The sequence below is a fragment of the Staurois parvus genome, unplaced genomic scaffold (assembly GCF_062004578.1).
Source record: "Staurois parvus isolate SC_StPar_1 unplaced genomic scaffold, SC_StPar_1.0 ptg000059l, whole genome shotgun sequence".
NCBI classification, from domain to species: domain Eukaryota; kingdom Metazoa; phylum Chordata; class Amphibia; order Anura; family Ranidae; genus Staurois; species Staurois parvus.
The window spans coordinates 14,501,951-14,522,715 of NW_028317855.1; the positions used below are offsets into that span (position 1 = coordinate 14,501,951).

At 40.5% G+C, this 20,765-nt stretch overlaps 1 protein-coding gene across 6 annotated transcripts in view; it reads right to left on the reverse strand.

Moving 5' to 3' along the window:
- Positions 1-20,765, reverse strand: part of SASH1 (SAM and SH3 domain containing 1) — a 1,153,074-nt gene that overhangs the window by 225,349 nt on the left and 906,960 nt on the right. For all 6 annotated transcript variants that reach the window (XM_089668633.1, XM_089668628.1, XM_089668631.1 and 3 more), the window contains exon 2: positions 20,394-20,522. In XM_089668633.1, the coding sequence (XP_089524759.1) occupies positions 20,394-20,522 (129 nt within the window). The remainder of the gene's footprint in view (positions 1-20,393; positions 20,523-20,765) is intronic.

Genomic DNA, 20,765 nt, shown 5'->3' on the forward strand with positions numbered 1-20,765 from the left:
CACCCTTTTTAATATGTTGCCTGAAAACGCACATACAGGTATACTATGAGAAAAGTACCGTATCATTAAAAAGGGCAGAGTCACTTACAAAAATGGTTCATGTATACACAAGTTCCAGCCTCTACTGGCGATGGAAAGGAATACTGGACTTGCTTAATTAAAGCGGAGTTCCACTTAAAATTGACATCGCTCTGGTCCTCCAAGGGCATAGAGATGAGTGGAGGCCATCTTTCCTCCATTAATCTCTATGCCCAGTGCCGGGATCGTTCAATGGTTTCTCAGGTAAGACTGAGAACTATCAAGCGACGGCCAGTGGCGGCGAGAAGTTTTTTTCGGCACCTGTATCAGTGCTTTTTTTCATATCGGCCGACGGCACAAAGGGGTGGTTTCGGATGAAATTTCGGTGCACCCCGAAAAAATAAAGTCAAAAGCCAAAAACAGCAGCTCACAGTGTTTTCATCTGACAGGTGGGCCCTGCTGCTTGCCCGCAGCAGGGATAAAGGTTGAAAAAAAACTACCTGCCCAGCGCCCGGGACATGGGCGATATAACTTCAACATCCCTGACTTTTATGTAAAAAAGCGGGGTGTTTAATGCAACTTTAACCTTTACCTTACCGATTTTATCAAAGAACCAAAACCTTGGCTTGAGGTTCTGTTTTAAAGAGGAAGACATTTCAAAGGTTATCAATGCCTTGCATTTTTCTCTTGTTTTTTAAACACCTGATATACTGTACATAACTTTACACTCAGCAAAAGACAATGCAATTTTTATTTTTTTTCATCTGCAAGTAGCAGGTGAAAGGCCGGTGTCATTTGGTCACACTACATGTCATGATAAAGGTGAACCCACCAATATAAATGTTTTGTGTTAAAAAATTGCTTTTCATGTTTAGAAGCGAAAGTGTTAAAACCCTACAATATCTTATATACGGTAGTCTATTTGATGAGATATCTGCACATCTTTTGTGGCTATTATGAGGGTTCCCATCACCATGTGAATGTTCTATGTATGTAACATTATGAGTAATATAAAACAAGTAGTGTCAGCACACACACAATCACACACACACACACACAAACACACAAAGACACTAAGCCCAGCACAACAAAAAACAGAAGCTTGTACAACCCTGGTTGGAACAGCACAAAGCTCCCTATCATTCAGATAGCAGCCCTTTAGCATTGAAAGGTGCCAAGAAAGACCTCCCCCAAAAAACAGACATGCACCTCCTTTAAAGGCATTTGGCTGTACAGTATATGAAAAAACCCTAATACGTGACACAGGATTCCCAGCAACAAATGTTTTCCAAATAGTCAACACAGCAGTAATTATGTGCTTTTTGGCTGCCTGTCTCCCAATAAAACCTGGGACTGAACCACCCACTAAGGGACAAGGGTCTGTTATGAGTCATTCAGTTCTGTGTGTTTCATCTTGAGTTAAAGATGCCTGTAAACAACAGGCTTTTTTTTTAACAAGTATTAGAGAGAGGAAGCAAAATATGTAAAAAGGAGCCCAAAGTTCCATCAGCTGCTAGGATAAGACTACATTAATAAGTGCTGACAAATGAAAACAAAAAATGTACAAAATCAATATATATTCCCATTAAGCAAAGTAAAATCTATTCTACAAAAATTAGCAGTAGAGGGTAAAAAAGACAACATATCCCTATAACGGATATCCTGAAAACAAAACAATACCATAGTTTCTCTTTTGTGACTAATTACATCCTGTGTAGGACATCCAGTTACAATATGAATGCACAAAATTATTGAGCACAAAACAGAAACTGGGCTTTGTATGATATTTTAGATAAATATGAAGGGGGGCACACACATTTTAAGGATTTAGCTACAAATGTGCTGTAAAGGCACATGACAGGTTTTATATTTGGTTTAAAATTATTAGCAAGCTGAAACCTGTTTAGGATAAAACCTTATAGAGATTTATACCCGTCTCTAAAACAGACCAATCTGGCCATCCTCATGCATGACATGCTGCTAACCTTTAGAAGCCACTTCACATTATTCAGTCTGTACTATACTGTACTGTACTGAAAAGAGCCATTTCCTCCTTGCACACCAATAATTGACCTTCTCCTGCCTTGTTTCTGTTTGTCTGTCAGAATAAAATTCTCGAAAGAGGAAGGGAAAGAAGGGGAAGAAAGGGAAGCAACAGGTTGCAGAATTCGACTTGTGTAATTGTGAATCAAATCATTTAAAGTAAACCTGTAATTTGCCCACACTGGCCTACTTAAGAGGATTTGCTTACATTCCACTTCCTCCATGCTACCCAATCTGGTGTCAGACCCCAAAGTTCATTTCAAACTTTAAAGAACTGAGAGTTGTTAAAAAAACTTTAAAATACCAAATAAACAAACAAAACAAAAAAACTGTTTTGTCATGTAAAAGAAACTAGCCCAACATTTAGGAAAGAGCATTTAAGACCCAAGGATGATGTAAAAGGGTTATGGAACCACAGGTTCCCACATTTACCCACTTAGCATAGAGAATAATGGCTCTCTCATGTGCACAACCCAGAGCATGCATCAAATAATGCACTCAGAATCTGAACAGAATAAAAGTGCAAAATCTGGGAATATTTCATTCCTTTATATTAATATGGCAAAAAAACCACAATTCTTCATATCAGCAAGTAAACATTATAGCCATTTAAAGCCCAATTTTAGCCATTGTTTAAAATTCTTATTCAAACAAAATAATACATCGTAAAACAACAAAGAAAAAAAGAAAGAAAACTTTACAGCATACCAATTTAAACACACTAGTACTTTTTTGAAAAGCAGTGAAGATACAGAAAGATTTTCAGCATGTTCTAATTTTTCAGCCTCCTATCTACAAGGTATCACTCAGCATATTGTGCTGTAGATCATGCTTGTTTTACATCTTTGCAATAGGAAATGATCGCACTGGTTGAATTTTTATGAAACCTTCCCATGTATAACAGCATAGACACACAATAGTACACCTATTTTGATCAGTAGAACAATGCCATACTCCCTTAAACTTTGTGTTAGAAAAGCCATAGGTATTGATGTTTATATTGTTAATTGCTGAAATAGCTTACTAGCATTTGCCATAAATACCCGGGTCTCTTGTAATGTTACCAGCATTAATGGACCCAATCCTACAGCACTAGCATGTCTGGTTTCATAAAGCAACTCAGATGAAGTACAGTGGAAGTCAAACCATTTTCCATCTTAGCCACCTGGCCCACACAAACAGCTGAACTTGCACCCCCTAGAGACCCCTTTTGTTCTTTGGGGTCCTTATCAACACAATAGGCAGCATGTCCAACAGTGACTGCAAGCAGTGAAGAACAGAAGTATTTGAACACCCTGCGATTTTGCAAGTTCTCCCACTTAGAAATCATGGAGGGGTCTGAAATTCACATTGTAGGTGCATTCCCACTCTGAGAGACAGAATTAAAGAAAAAAAAAAACAGGAAATCCCATTGTATGATTTTTAAAGAATTTATTTGTCTTGCACTGCTGAACATAAGTATTTGAACACCTGAGAAACAGCAAGAATTCTGGCTCTCAAAGACCTGTTACTGTGCCTTTAAAAAGTCCACCTCTACTTCACTCAATAATCTAACTTAGTAGCACCTGTCTGAGCTCTGTAAAGACACCTGTCCACCCCACAGTCAGTCAGACACCAACTACTACCATAAATAAAATTGTGGACCTCCACAAGGCTGGAAAGGGCTATGGGGCAATTGCCAAGCAGCTTGGTGAAAATAGATAAAACTGTTGGAGCAATTGTTAGAAAATGGAAGAGGCTAAAGACGACTGTCAGTCTCCCTCGGACTGGGGCTCCATGCAAGATCTCACCTCGTGGGGTATCACTGATAAGAAAGGTGAGGAATCAGCCCAGAACTACAAGGGAAGAGCTGGTCAATGACATTAAGAGAGCTGGGACCACAGTTTCAAAGGTCACTGTCGGTAGAACACTACGCTGTCATGGTTTCAAATCATGCATTGCACGGAAGGTTCCCCTGCTCAAGTCATCACATGTCCAGGCCCGTCTGAAGTTTGCCAATGACCATCTGGATGATCCAGAGGAGGTATGGGAGAAAGTCATGTGGTCAGATGAGACCAAAGTAGAACTTTTTGGTCTAAACTTCACTTGTCGTGTTTGGAGGAAAAAGAAGGATGAGTTGCATCCCAAGAACACCATCCCTACTGTGAAGCATAGTGGTGGTAACATCATGCTTTGGGCATGCTTTTCTGCGAAGGGGACAGGACGACTGCACTGTATTAAGGAGAGGATGAATGGGGCCATTTATTGTGAGATTTTGAGCCACAATGTCAAGGATCCGGGTAATATAATTTATTGTTAGCCGCCCAAATATACAAACACACAGTAAACAAAACCAACCTTCCACTAATATCAGTATGTGCGGGAACACAGGCGTAGTCAGGGCTGGAGAGGTGGAATGGTCAGGCAGACCTTATGGTTCTGTCAGTGGCCGACTGGCGGTAGCCTCTAGCGACCCACTGGCTGGAATCCCTCAGGGAGCGGAGTCTAAGCCTCAGTCTGCTGGTTCACCAGAGCCCCTGATGGTGGGGATGGACTTGAAGGAGCCTGAGACCAGGTCGCAACCCCTGAGGAACACCAGCTGTGGTGGAGGCAGGTGACAATGGCGTAGAGCAGGTAAGAGCCAGATGTGAAGAGGTATGCATGGTCAGACAGGCTGGGTCGGTAACAGCGGAGCAGACAGTACAGAGCGGCAGGCAAAGAATAACAGGTCACAGGCCGGGTTCGATAACAGGAGGTCAGGCAATGGGAGCAGGCAGAGAATGGTCAGAACGAGCCAGGGGTCAGAGCAGGAGAACACAGCAGTATCAGGATCAGGTTGGGTCGGCAACAAGGCAATCAGGAGTTCAGGACAATCAGGACCAAGATACAAGGGCTCATTGGTCAACACCAAGGCACCGATTGCAGGCCTGGTGCTGCTTAAATATACCTCCTGCAATCAGCCTCAGGTGATGGCTTGATTGCAGGAGTGAGATCCTGGCTGCTGAAAGCACCCGCTGGCAAGCACCGGTACTGCAGCCCACACAGCAGGTGAGCCCATTCCTGACACACCCGCTGGCAAGCACCGGTACTGCAGCCCACACGGCAGGTCAGCCCATTCTCCTGACAAACCCACTGGCAAACACCAGTACTGCAGCCCACAAGGCAGGTGAGCCCATTCCTGACACACAACCACCTTCCCTCAGTCAGAGCATTAAAGATGGGTAGTGGCTGGGTCTTCCAACATGACAACGACCAGAAGCACACAGCCAGGATAACCAAGGAGTGGCTCCGTAAGAAGCATATCAAGGTTCTGGAGTGGCCTAGCCAGTCTCCAGACCTAAATCCAATAGAACATCTTTGGAGAGAGCTGAAATTTCGTGTTGCTCAGCGACAGCCCGGAAACGTGACAGATCTAGAGGAGATCTGTGTGGAGGAGTGGGCCAAAATCCCTGTTGCAGTGTGTGCAAACCTGGTCAAGATCTACAGGAAACGTTTGACCTCTGTAATTGCAAACAAAGGCTTCTGTACCAAATATTAACACTGATTTTCTCAGGTGTTCAAATACTTATGTTCAGCAGTGCAAGACAAATAAATTCTTTAAAAATCATACAATGTGATTTCCTGATTTTTTTTTTTAATTCTATCTCTCAGAGTGGGAATGCACCTACAATATGAATTTCAGACCCCTCCATGATTTCTAAGTAGGAGAACTTCAAAATCGCAGGGTGTTCAAATACTGTTCCTCACTGTATGTCAAGGTCAGATCAAACAGAATTCACACTGTGCCCATTCATATGCACTGAGAAATTAATCACCTGTATGGATGGTTAAAGTGATTGTAAAGCTTGTTCTTTTTTTAAGTTAAAATTTAACTTACCTGCCTGATCCTCCTCTTCTAAGGTCCCCCACTGGCGCTTTGGGCTCCACCCTCTGCTGAGTGCCTCTGTAGCAAACTGCTTCCTTGGAGGTACTTATGCGTTCTCGCTCCCAAGCTCAAAATGGGGCTAGGCCCCCCCTGTCGTTCCTTGTTACTAGCTTTGATTGACAGCCACAGAAGCCAATGGTTCTGCTGTTGTATTGGAGCCAATGAGGAGTGAGAGAGGGCAGAGGGAGCTTGCTACTCTTGTGCACATCACTGTATTGAGATCGGGCTCAGATATGTATTTAAGGGGGGCTGCGGGGTTATCTACATGCAGAAGGTTTTTTACTTTACTGCACAGAATACATGAAGGTGAAAAACCTTCTGCCTTTACAACCACTTTAAACAACATTGGTTTAAGGTGCATTTACTAGGGCCAAACTCAAATACATGACATACTGTATATGTGTAAAGGTAAATTTTTCACGGAATAGAAAATGGCAAGCATTTATACATGCAAAAATTAACATGAATATTTCCTTTTCTTTTTAGTGTACAATATATTTAGTGTTCAATAATTATTCTGTGAATTTCAGGAATTCCGGATCTATATATGAAACATCATTTTAAAAACTTAAAGTCTGAAGTGATCCAAAACCATTAGAGCTTCGTTCCGAATCAATAAAATGTACAATCAGCTTAATGGCGGTGACTTATTGCAAATGCAAACAAAAGCATCTGTATGCATAAACCAACACAGCAATTACATTTAATATTATAGTCAGGAATGCTGCACTAAAGTGTACAGTAATAGCTTCCAATAAATATGTAAGTGTAAATAAAATGTAACTCATGCTGAGAAAATTGCGTTAGAGAATAATAAGCAGTGTTTGGCACTGAGCAAATTAGCAATGAACTGGTAGGAATATATTCCTCTGCTGTAATGGGATACACATTCTACTTTAATATCACAGTTTAATAAACCAAACCAGTTAAAATAAAGCCATAGTAATAAGTAGCAATTTTGTAGTGGTACAGTATTTTTCAAGCATTTCATTTTTACTTTAAAACTGTAGTTGTCTTATGTCATTTGTACTAAACAAACACTCCATTGCAGCCTATGCTATACATTTATTGTCTATTACACATAAGTCACTGGTCATAGTGACCGTCAGGCTTATTCATTTAGGTAAAGAGTTATATATAACGTGCACTTAAATACTTGCTTGCATGCGTGTGTGTGTGTGTGTGTGTACACACTAGATTGCCAAAAGTATTGGGACACCCCTCCAAATCATTGGATTCAGGTGTTCCAATCCTCTCCATGGTCACAGGTGTATAAAATCAAGCATCTAGGCATGCACACTGCTTCTACAAACATTGATGAAAGAATGGGTCGCTCTCAGGAGCTCAGTGAAATCAAGTGTGGTATTGTGATAGGTTGCCACCTGTGCAATAGGTCCAACTGTGAAATTTCCTAGCTGCTAAATATTCCACGGTCAACTATTATTGGTATTATAACAAAGGGGAAGCAACTGGGAACAACAGCAATTCAGCCACGAAATGGTAGGCCACGTAAAATGACAGAGCGGGGTCAGCGCATGCTGAAGCGCACAAGACACCAACTGTCTGCAGAGTTGATAGCTAAAGACCTCCAAACTTTGTGTGGCCTTCAGATTACCACAACAACAGTGCGTGGAGAGCTTCATGGAATGGGTTTCCATGGCCAAGCAGCTGCATCCAAGCCTTACATCACCAAGTACAATGCAAAGCATTGGATGCAGTGATGTAAAGTATGCCACCACTGGACTCTAGAGCAGTGGAGACATGTACTCTGGAGTGATGAATCACACTTCTCTGCCTGGCAATCGGATGGATGTGTCTGGGTTTGGCGGTTGCCAGGAGAACGGTGCTTGCCTGACTTCCTTGTGCTAGGTGTAAAGTTTGGTGGAGGGGAGATTATGGTGTGGGGTTGTTTTTCAGGTGCTTGGCCCCTTAGTTCCAGTGAAGGGAACTCTTAAAGCGTCAGCATACCAAGATATTTTGGACAATTTCATGCTGCCAACTTTGAGGGAACAGTTTGGGGATGTCCCCTTCCTGTTCCAACATGACTGCACACCGGCACACAAAGCAAGGTCCATAAAGACATGGATAAACGAGTCCTGACCCCAACCCAATAAAACACCTTCAGGACAAATTACAGCAGAGAATGCGAGCCAGGCCTGCTTGTCTAACATCAGTACCTGACTTCACAAATGCGCTTCTGGAAGAATGGTCAAACATTCCCATAGACACAACCTGGTGGACAGTCTTCCCAGAAGAGTTGAAGCTGTTATATCTGCAAAAGGTGGGCCAACTCAATATTGAACCATACTGAATATGAATGGGATGCCTTTAAAGTTTATCTATGTGTAAAGGCAGGCGTCCCAATACTTTGGCAATATAGTGTGAGTAATATAGTAATAAGTCCATCTTCAGAGATCTTAATGTTCCTGTGTCCACTGTGTGCACCATTGTCAAGAAGTTTACAGCCCATGGCACTGTAGCTAATCTCCCTGGATGTGAATGAAAGAAAAATTGATTAAAGACTGCAACAAAGGATTGTTCGAATGGTGGCTAAAGAACATTGATCAACTTCCAGATAAATTCAAGCTGACCTTTAGACACATGGTAGGAGACCCAGGAGGAACCACTGCTGAAACAGAAACATAAAAAAGCCAGACTGGGGTTTGCCAAAACTCACCTGAGGAAGCTAAAATCCTTTTAGAAGAATGTGATGTGGATAGACGAAACAAAATAAAAATTTTTGGTAAAGCCTATCATTGTACTGTTTTCAGAAAATGCAATGAGGCCTTTAAAGAAAAGAATACAGTCGCTACAGTCAAACATGGTGGAGGTTCACTGATGTTTTCGGGTTGCTTTGCTGCTTTAGGCACAGGATGTCTTGACCGTGTGCATGGCATTATGAAATCTAAAGACTACCAAAGAATTCTGGGGTGCAAGGTAGGCTCCGGTGTAAGAAAGTTGGTTTTCTGTCAAAGGTCATGGGTCTTACAGCAGGACAATAACCTAAATCACAGGTCAAATAGCTCCCAGAAAAGGTTTCAGACAAAGCGCTGGAGAGTACTGAACTGGCCAACAATGAGTCCAGATCTCAATCCCATAAAACACCCGTGGAGAGATCTCAAAACATCAGTTGGGAAAAGCACCCTTCCAATATAAGAGACCTGGAGCAGTTGGTGAAAGAAGAGTGGTCCAAAATTCCAGTAGAGAGGTGTAAGGTACTAATTGATGGTTACAGGAAGTGATTAATTTCAGTTATTTTTTCCAAGGGGTGTGCTACCAAATATTAAATTGAGGGTGCCAAAAATTTGTCCAGTCCATTTTTGGAGTTTTGGGTGGATTGTGTAGGATTTGGCTTTTTGTTTTTCCACTTTTTTGTGTCATACCAATACAAAAAATATAAATAAACATGGAAATGCCTAAACATTTGTAATTGCAACAAATTTCTGGGCGAAGTGGTGCATTATCTGATAGAAATGCAGGGGTACCAGTATTTTGGTCATGACTATATATACACACACACACACATACATAAACACACACACATTGTTCAAAAAAAAATAAAAAATTAAAGGAGCACTTTGAGAACACATCAGATCTCAATGGGGAAAAATATTATGCTGGATATCTATACTGATATGGACTGGGTAATGTGTTAGGAAAGTAAGGATGCCCCCTCGTTTGATGGAAATGAAAATTATCAACCTACAGGAGGACTGAATTTAAAGACACCCCGAAAATCAAAGTGAAAAAATTATGCAGCAGGCTAGTCCATTTTGCTGAAATCTCATTGGAGCAACTCAAAATGGTACTCAGTAGTTTATTTGGCCCCCACATGCTTGTATGCATGCCTGATAATGTCGGGGCATGCTCCTAATGAGACAATTGATGGTGTCCTGGGATATTTCCTCCCAGACCTGGACCAGGGCATCACTGAGCTCCTGGACACACTGAGGTGCAACCTGGCGGCGTTGTATGGACCAAAACATGATATCCCAGAGGTGTTCTATTGGATTTAGGTCAGGCAAGTGTGGGGGCCATTCAATGGTATCAATTCCTTCATCCTTCAGGAACTACCTGCATACTCTCGCCACATGAGGCCGGGCATTATCGTGCACCAGGAGGAACCCAGAACCCACTGCACCTGTGTAGGGTCTGACAATGGATCAAGGATGTCATCCTGATACCCAATGGCAGTCAGGGTGCCATTGTCTAGCCCAGGGGTGGGCAAACTTTTTGACTTGAGGGCCGCAATGGGTTCATATATTGGACCCGGGAGCCGGACCAAGAGTAGATGAATGATGTGTATGTGTCATCCATAGTAAGTATAGTAATATTCCCCCATAGTAAGCATAGTAATTAATCCCCCATATAGTAATTCATCCCCCATAGTAATTCATCCCCCATAGTAATTCATCCCCCCTATAGTAATTCATCCCCCATATAGTAATTCATCCCCCATATAGTAATTCATCCCCCATAGTAATTCATCCCCCATATAGTAATTCATCCCCCATAGTAATTCATCCCCCCTATAGCAATTCATCCCCCATAGTAATTCATCCCCCATATAGTAATTCATCCCCCATATAGTAATTCATCCCCCATAGTAATTCATCCCCATATAGTAATTCATCCCCCATATAGTAATTCATCCCCCATAGTAATTCATCCCTCATATAGTAATTAATCCCCCATATAGTAATTCATCCCCCATAGTAATTCATCCCCCATAGTAATTCATCCCCCATATAGTAATTCATCCCCCATATAGTAATTCATCCCCCATAGTAATTCATCCCCCATATAGTAATTTATCCCCCATAGTAATTCATCCCCCATATAGTAATACATCCCCCATAGTAATTCATCCCCCATATAGTAATTCATCCCCCATAGTAATTCATCCCCCATAGTAATTTATCCCCCATAGTAATTCATCCCCCATATAGTAATTCATCCCCCATAGTAATTCATCCCCCATAGTAATTCATCCCCCCCATAGTAATTCATCCCCCATATAGTAATTTATCCCCCATAGTAATTCATCCCCCATATAGTAATACATCCCCCATAGTAATTCATCCCCCATATAGTAATTCATCCCCCATATAGTAATTCATCCCCCATAGTAATTCATCCCCCATAGTAATTTATCCCCCATAGTAATTCATCCCCCATATAGTAATTCATCCCCCATAGTAATTCATCCCCCATAGTAATTCATCCCCTATAGTAATTCATCCCCCATAGTAATTCATCCCCCCCATAGTAATTCATCCCCCATAGTAATTCATCCCCCATATAGTAATTCATCCCCCATAGTAATTCATTCCCCATATTAAGTCCCCAAGTCCCCCCTGTGTCAATTCACTTACCTTTGCTCCGCGCATTCCTCTCGCCGTCTTCCCGCGCCGTTCCGGTGTAGCATGAAAATCTGTCTCCTATGAGGATCTGTCCCCCTCGGCGTATCTGCGCATGTGCCAGTTTCAGGCATTAGCAGCCGATCGGCGATCTCCGGCACATGCGCAGATACGTCGAGGGGGACAGATCCTCATAGGAGACAGATTTTCATGCTACACCAGTCTTCAGGGCGGACTGAGAGGAGCCTAGCGGGAGCCTAGCTCCCTGGGCCGGATTAAAAGGTCCGCCGGGCCGTATACGGCCCACGGGCCGTAGTTTGCCCATTGCTGGTCTAGCCTGTAGAGGTCTGGGCATCCCTCCATGGATATGCCTCCCCATCCCATCACTGACCCACCACCAAAACGTTCATGCTGAACAATGTTACAGGCAGCATAATGTTCTCCACGGCTTCTCCAGACCCTTTCACATCTGTCACGTGCTCAGGGTGAACCTGCTCTCATCTGTGAAAAGCACAGGGCACCAGTGGCGGACCTGCCAATTCTGGTGTTCAATGGCAAATGCCAATCGAGCTCTATGGTGCAGGGCAGTGAGCACAGAGCCCAAAAAGACATCGGGCCCTCAGGCCACCCTCATGAAGTCTGTTTCTGACTGTTTGGTCAGAGATATTTACACCAGTGGCCTGCTGGAGGTCATTTTGTAACTGCCTGTCTCCTGGAATCTCTTCCATGCTCTTCAGACTGTAATGGGAGACACAGCAAACCTTCTGGCAATGGAACGTATTGATGTGTCATCCTGGAGGAGTTGGGCTGCCTGTGCAACCTCTGTAGGGTCCAGGTATTGCCTCATGCTACCAGTAGTGACACTGACCCTAGCCAAATGCAAAACTAGTGAAAAACAGTCACAAAAGAGGAGTAGGGAAACAAATGTCAGTGGCCTCCACCTGTAAAAGCTTTCCTGTTTTGGGGGGTTCTCTTTGTTGCCCATCTAGTGCACCTGTTAATTTTATTTCTGATTAAAAAGTGTTCCTTTAATTTTTTTGAGCAGTGTATATATATATATATATATATATACACACACACACACACTGATAGATATACAGTGGGTATAGAAAAGAATCACACCCCCCCCCCCTTTAAAATAATCACATTTTGTTGCTTTGAAGACTGAATCATATGAAGACAGACACAGCTTTTGTTTTATCCAGCTGTGCAATTAATAACATCCAAGTGAAAGCTTTATCACCAACATGTCAGAAAAAAATAAAAATAAATTAAAAACCAGAATTACTGAGTTGGAAAAAGGATCACTCCTGGTGTCAGTATTTTGTTGAAACATTTTTTGCTTTAATTACAGCCTTTAGTCTGTCAGGATATGTCTCTACTAACTTTGCACATGTAGACTTTGCAATATTTGCCCACTATTCTTTGCAGAACTGCTCAAGCTCAGTTAAATTGAATGGCAACGTTTTGTGAATTGCAGTCTTCAAGTCATTATACAGATTTTCAAAGGGGTTCAAATCTGGGCTCTGACTAAGTCATGGAAGGACCTTCACCTTTATCTCCTTTAACCACTATGTGGTCATTTTTGCTATGTCCTTCAGGTCATTGTCATGTTGAAAGGTAATCCTTCTTCCCATTGACAACTTTCTTGCAGAGGGCAGCAGATTTTCCTCAAGAATTTGACAGTATTTTGTCCCATCCATTTTTCCTTCTATCCTTCTATCCTGACAAGTGCTCCAGTCCCTGCTGCATTGAAACACCCCATAACAGTATATTACCACCTCCATGCTTTAGTGTAGGAGTGGTGTTATTTGGATGGTGAGCTATACTGGATTTCCGCCAGACATATCGTTTAGTGTTGAGGCCAAATAATTCTATTTTAGTCTCATGTAATCATAACTCCTTTTGCCATGTGGCCTCAGAATCTTCAAGGTGCGTTTTGGCAAACTTCAGTCGTGACTGCATGCGGCCTTTCTTGAGAAGTGGCTTTTTTCTTGCAACCCTCCCATACAAGCCACATTCGTGCAGAATTCATGATACTGTTGTCACATGCACACAATGACCATTCTGATATAAATTCCTGCAACTGCTTCAGAGTTAAAAGTCAAATGGCTTTGTGCGCTATTGAGAAGGTGATTAGCTACCCCTGTTTGAGTTGACAAGTCATTTTTAGGAGGGGGGATGATCCTTTTCCCATCTCAGAGATTCTGGTTTTTATTTTTTTTCTTCTGACATGGTGGTGTTATATCTTTCATTCGGATGTTATAAGTAGCACTGACTAAATACATAACAAAAACAAAAACTGTGCCTGCCTTGATTTCAGGCTGTAAAAAGATTATTTTAAGATTATTTTATCACTATTTTAAAAGGGGGTGATTCTTCTCTATATCCACTGTGTGTGTGTGTGTATATATATATATATATATATATATACATATACACACATACACACATATATCTATCAATCACAGCCAGTGAGGGGGAGTGGGGGCGGGGCCAAGCCATGCTCTGTTTGTCTTATCCACAAACCTGGAGCCAGTAGTGCTGATGGGGGACCAAAAGAACAGAAGGACCGGGACTGCTCTGTGCAAAACCATTGCACAGAGCAGGTAAGTATAACATGTTTTTATTTATTCATTTATTGTAATGGAACATTTAGAATCACTTTCACTATCTATTCTGTAGGATCAACAAGAAGTGAGAGGATATATTTTTAATGCAAGGAAAATCCCATCTTAGACATTTGTCACAGGGACAAACATCCTCAATTGGAGGATTTCCACTCTATTACTGTTCTGGTGGTAACTCCAAATTTGGTTCTACGCTCATGTTCATTCCTGGTGACACTGGAGAACAGGGCAATTAGAGAATAAAACCCTGATTCTATCCCCAAAAAAGTTTGTCCTTTAGTCATGCTTTTTGTGTCAAATTTTCCTCCCTTCTCAGCACAGAGTGACTGGTGATAGCTAAAGCAAGCTATATATACCCTTGCATATATGACAACATTTGTTTCCAGGGTATATCCAGATATTACAATATTTCTGAATCTAATTTATAAGCACTCATCTGATATTTATTGTTTTGCAGAGACCAACTCCACCCTCAAGGAATAAACAATGACTCTTAATGGACAATGTAAAACACTCCCTAACACTAGGGAAAACAGCGTATCATACAGTTTGCTTTAAACAGGGTTTTCTGTACTTTTCTTTAGAAACCAATCTTGGCATCTCTATACGCCACATGTTACTAAAATATGAATAATTAGCATTATGCTTAAATTAAGCCTGTCAAGAGATACATGGGGGCTGACACGGTCAACCTTTCTTTGAAAATTCTAGTTGCTTGGCTGTTTCCTATGTACTTTCTTCAACACTATGTGACTCATTCAACTGGAACATGTAGGTAAACTAGGGAAAGGTAAAGAATTCCTTATTTACACATTTGTTGCAGAATTTTCAAAAGTTAAGATAAACCTCTCTCTCACGATAGGTTTTCTTTAACTCGGTATTTTCTTTCAATAATATGATCCGCCTTTAATTTCCCCATTTCCAGGCAGCTATCTGAACACAGGAATATCTACCAATACTTTATAGAAATAAGCACAGAACAGATCCTCTGTGAGATAATGGTGTATTGTTTTCCTCTACATAAAACTACACCCAGCCTTCTTTTCAGACTGAGACCAATGTATCACCCACAGGAGCTTCACAGAAAACTACAAAACTAGAACAGTTGCTATCTTCCATTAAGTTCACTATAAATCAGGCTTTGGCCAGCATGATTTATAGAGTTCTTTCATTTCACTTATCTCTAACTAGGTTTCTATGCTCTGAAGAGCGGCCAGCCAGAGGCACTATCTCCAGCCTGGAAATGTGAATTCAACAGAACAGGTTGTAAGAACAAATCATTCCTAAGACGACCAAGAGCTTAATTACAATTCTAGTATATGAACATTTAAACATCATCAGCGATTTACACAAATGGCTTTTCTGTCTGAAAGCTCAAATCTTCATTTGTTTCCAAACTTATTTAGCTTTCCATTCTCTTGTACTCAGTGATAGGGAACAGTACTGAGGAGATAACAATATGAATAAACCATCCACCAATAAAAAATTTATTTGGAATGAAATTTACATTCCAAATAAACATAACTCATAGGCATTCTGGGTAATAACATTTAAAATTTAAGGGAATGTGAAGTGTTTTAATTTATTTTCTTTATGCATTGGGTTGAGGACTGATCAAGTTTTTAGTCTGGTAAAATATGAAATATAACAAATGATTACTTCATATTTACTACTTACAGTCAGCAAGTAACAAGCAGATGCTTCATTTGCCACTTTTCTGAAAGTTGACTTAACAGAAGCTTGAATTGACTAGGGAAAAGAAATGTCAGCCTACATACTATCAAACCAGTATGTAGGCAGTGCTGGGCTTTCTATTAAAATCAGCCTTTTCTGCAATGTCATGGAGGCATGCTGTAATAAATGTTACTATATTAAAATAGAATAAATGCAAATAATGGAAAAAGAGTATACAATATGTGTTTATAAAATTGTAACATTGATCAAAAACCAACATAGCTTCCTGTGTAAAAGTAGACATTATCAAAAGCTCCTCTCCTAGATTGTAAGCTCCAAGGAGCAGGGCCCTCAAACCCCTCGTGTTTCGCATTGTATTGTTATTGTACTGTCGCATGTTCTGTCTCCCATTGTAATGTACAGCACTGAGCGAACTGTTGGCGCTTTATAAATACTGTGTAATAATAATAATAAACATTTTGCATTTTCATACCATTGGGTTTTAGAAACAGTTAAGTAAATTGTTTTGGTTGCTGCAGCAAACTTTTTTTGCATATTTTGGTTGTTTTGCCATTTTACATAGAAAGAAGGAGAAGCCATCTAAATCAACTTCAGTAAAATAATTCACACTTTAAAAGGTCAATTGACTTAACTAAGCACTTAACTACAACCTGTGTAGCAATACTGGATTGTTCTTCCCATAACTTTCCCTTTCTCTCTACTTACTATAAACATTATTAAAATGGTATGAACAGGTACATACCCTTGATCCAACGCCATACCTTAAAGTGGTATAAAAACCCAAAAGCAAACAGTTATTGTATTGCAGCCTACCAATTCTTAGATGTAATGACTGCATTCATTTCCTTTTTTAGGCATTCTTTCTTCTATTTTCATCTGGTAATCCAGCCAGCAAGTCTGCTATTTTTCAGAAGCACAAGCTTTCCAGCAGAATGTATCAGTTTACATGGATGAGACAGACCATTTAACACAAGCAGGGGTGATTAAAATGATCAACTTTTATTTATATATTTAAAACCTGTATCTCAAAAAAAGAAAAAAAAAAAAGTTTGCTGTAACTGAATTGTGAGTTGGAGTTTGGCTTCTATTTATTAGTGTATTTAAATCTGCTTTTACATCTAACGCTCCCCTCCCCCCAGACTGACAATGCTGCTGTCTGCTGCGCACATCACCCACAGTGGTGTCTATTACAGGAGGTGGATTACTGGCCAGATCACCAGGTGAAAGCAAAGGCCAAAGAAAAGAAAACTGATGCAGCCATGACATCTAATGATCGGTAAGCTGAAATATACTACATTTTTTGTTTGGGGTTTAAAACCACTTTAACCCACTAAATCTCCATTCTAAACCATGTTGGGACACTTAGGGGCCAATTTATAAAAATAAACTGCATATTGTGACAAGAGATACGATGTAAAAATTCTGGGAAACGCTAGTGGGAATTAGAAAACAAATATAGTTACATTTACATGCCAATTCTCTCTAGCATTCCCTAGAATTAGGCTAGTGCAAAGCGCAATGCTAATATGCAAAGTGTAGTCAGTCATACTAGCTAATCAGAATCTGCAATTCAATTGAGCCAACTACAAAAAATTGATTGCTATTTTGTGCATAAGTACAGTCTTCTGCTGCCTTAAAATGTAACTTTACATTTGTTGAGAAAAAAAAACAAACATTCCCCCTGAAGAAATAGCGGTTTGTTGTGTGCATAGTGAATCTGAACGGGAGTGACTTTTTATTATTAATTATCAGCTTATGCACTTACAGTACTCTAATGAGGAAAGTACAGGGTATACATTCCCTTAGAAGTGATTAACCCTTTGTAAGTATCTCACTGAAGCTGAAATTTTTGTTGCAGAGGATGCCTAAAATCTGACGTATCTTAGTGCAGTGGTCTGGGAAAATCAGTAAGCCAATCACACAAGCAGGAAGTGAAGTTTCTAGGAGAGTTCTATGCACCAACTGTGTATAGAAGGTCTCCAGTTTGACATTGAATTTTACAGAAAAATTACACCACTGCAGATTGAAAGGGAAAGGTAATTTTAACATCATTAATTTAGAACATGGCTTGTATAGCTATTGTAAATGCTATTTGTTTTTTGCTTTTTTTTTCTCCAGAAAAAGTGGAGTTATTTTTTAAGAAACATGCAAAAGAGTCTCCTAAATCAATATACACATCTGTACAATACCCCAAAGTGAATTCAAGTGTGACTAAGGCAGACCAAAGAAAAAGATCAGTATCACTGCATGGCATTTTGTTTTCTGTGGGAAATCCTTTTAAAGTCTTTAGGGTCTAGGCCAGGGGTCTCCAAACTTTTCAACAGGAGGGCCACACTGTGAATTTTACAAATATTCAAGGGCTGGACAAAAAAAGTTATTTATTCAGTTATTTTTTAAATGAATGAACAAAATAAAAAAAAAAATGAATACAATCTGTTTCATAACCAGCATGATATGATTGAGAACAAAAGAAAAGTAACTTTATTAAAAGACCTTTATATCTGTGTCTCTCTCAGATTCCCCCTTACAACTGTGTCCTCATCAGAGACTCCTTGCACATCTGTGTCCTTTTCAGAGTCTCCTTGCACATCTGTGTCCCCATCAGAGTCTCCTTGCACATCTGTGTCCCCATCAGGATCTTTCTGCACATCTGTGTCCTCATCAGAGCCTTTCTGCACATCTGTGTCCTCCATCAGAGTCTCCCCCATATCAGTGTCCCCCATCAGAGTCTCCCATATCTGTGTTCCCATCAGAGTCTCCCATATCTGTGTTCCCATCAGAGTCTCCTGGATATATGCATATCTGTTGCACATTTATGTCCAGTACATTGCCCCCAATTGCTTCTTACATTGCTGTGACAGTACAAGCACACTAGACCTCTTTTGAACCTCCCGTCTTCCCCCCAATCCTACACAAGCAGGTTGAAAGCGGAAGGATCGCTAATACAAAACAGAGGGTGGATGCCATGAGGTGCTGTGCTGATGATGTCATTGATTGTTAGGACAGTCCTAAAAACCAATTCACAGCATGGCAGCATGGGAAGGGGTGGGGGGACCGGCTTTGTTTGCCAGGACTTGCCGTACTCATAGCCAAGAACAGCAGGCGTTTTGAAAAGCAAGCAGATTGGCAGTGATGTGTCTGCAGTGTTGACAGAGTCTAGGTGGGTTGCGGGCAGATGTGGCCCGTGGGCCGTGGCCTGGAGATCCCTGTTCTAGACAACCACACTGTGTAACGGAAATAGCTTTCCTAACTTCTGGTCGCCAAAGAAAATCAATTGTTACAGCCAGGTCTTCCTGTGACTTGTCACCAAATTTCAGAATACAAGATTTTAATTTCTAGTTTTATCAGACACAGTGCAGCCTGGTCCAGATTTTTAGTTTCCATTGGCAACTAGGGACAGACATTTTTAGCAGTTGAAATTGGCTGAACCTAATGGAACTTTTTCTGGAGTTGATTTATAAAAAAAAAAAAAACTGTCAGCAGATGTAGGACTAGTCTTCCTTTTTTATTGTCATATAACTAGCAGTAAATTACAATAAAATAAATTTTGAAACAAACGGGAATGTACAAATTAGCCTTAAAAATAGTGAAACTTTTTAAACAGTATAGGAAATATATGCAAATGTCACGTGTTTGAAACGGCACATTGATATTTGTATCCCAGGACAGTTTCAACAATTATTTTTTTTGTAATTCCTTTATTTATGGCATTTTGCATTTGAGACATAATAGCCAGAGAAAAATAAAACAACATAAAAGTGTATAAAGGCTACAAAGTAAATGGCAGTATACAGGTCAAAATCAACAATTAATTTTAAAATAGACAGCAGGGATAATTGCAAAGTGTTAAAGAGTAACTGAACCAAAAAATGTTAATGTAATTGAAGGGTCTGATACATTTCTTAGTCATTATAGGTATTGGTATAGCGCTCTATTTATTCTCGTTCACGATCTATCTCTATATATTACAGTCTAAGATTTTCTTACCGTAAATCTTTTTTGCAAATTTATAATTTCTTAATTCAAAATTATTGTGCTGTGCATAGTACTGCAACTCTTTGCCCTGGATTCTGTTTGTCCACAGCCTAGGAGATTGAAGGTTAGCAATCAGCTACATGAGACGGTCTGTGGACAGGCCTGCTCTGCGTGACTGTACAGCAGATGTAAAAAGACAGCAATCAAGCAAACACACTGGAACTCTGTGTGTCAACACATATGTGTGTTCTGCAGCAGGAGTGCACATCCTAGGGTCAAAACGCTGCTCTTGCATAGACACACAGTAAAGATAGCATTGTTACCCAAGAAGCGGAAGGCTTCACACTAGCAGGATCTCAACATATAAACTGGATACAAACAAGTCTGCAATGGGAAAGGAGAAAGCCACTGGACATGCAGAAGTGTATGCCACCAATTAAAGATTTTTATATTAGGGTTTACATATTTTAGTTACACATACCTTCATGCTGTCCTGTCCAAGATATAGCACTTCTAAAACTGTGCCCAGAGTGCTTTGGTACCAGTGCTCAGCTAATTCTGCATGAGTTGAATCTGAAGCATTGAGCTAATGGTGCCACTGTGGACCCGTCCCCATTTTAGTACAGCCTGATCTCGGAATGGATAGCGTGGAGATAAATGTAATTAACACTTTACATTTACATCTCACTGTACTTTTTGGACAGAATTCCTTTCTCTTTTGATACCGGCTTAGCCAATGCAAACCATGTGTATTTAATGTTAGCTCACCGTTTCAAGATCCTGGGAAACATGGCGTCTGCGCAGTTCCTCCATTCTCTCGCACACGTCTGTGAAACAAGTGTTGTAGTAATCAGCGTACTGCTCAGCGAGGTCATCAATGTTTCCAAGTGAACCATCCTACAAACGAATAGTAGAAGACAGAGTCAGTGAGTATCATTTAAACCCAGTAACCTAAATATTACATTTGGCAAATTTACCAAAAAATAAATAAATTTATAAGTATAACCCCCAGCAAAGGCTTTCTGACCCACAACTACAAACAGAAACTTCTTTCAATCATTAAAATAATTGTAATTTTAGTCTGGATCTCCTCCTTGTTCTAATCAAAATGTATATGATGCTTATAACTGAGAGTTTCCC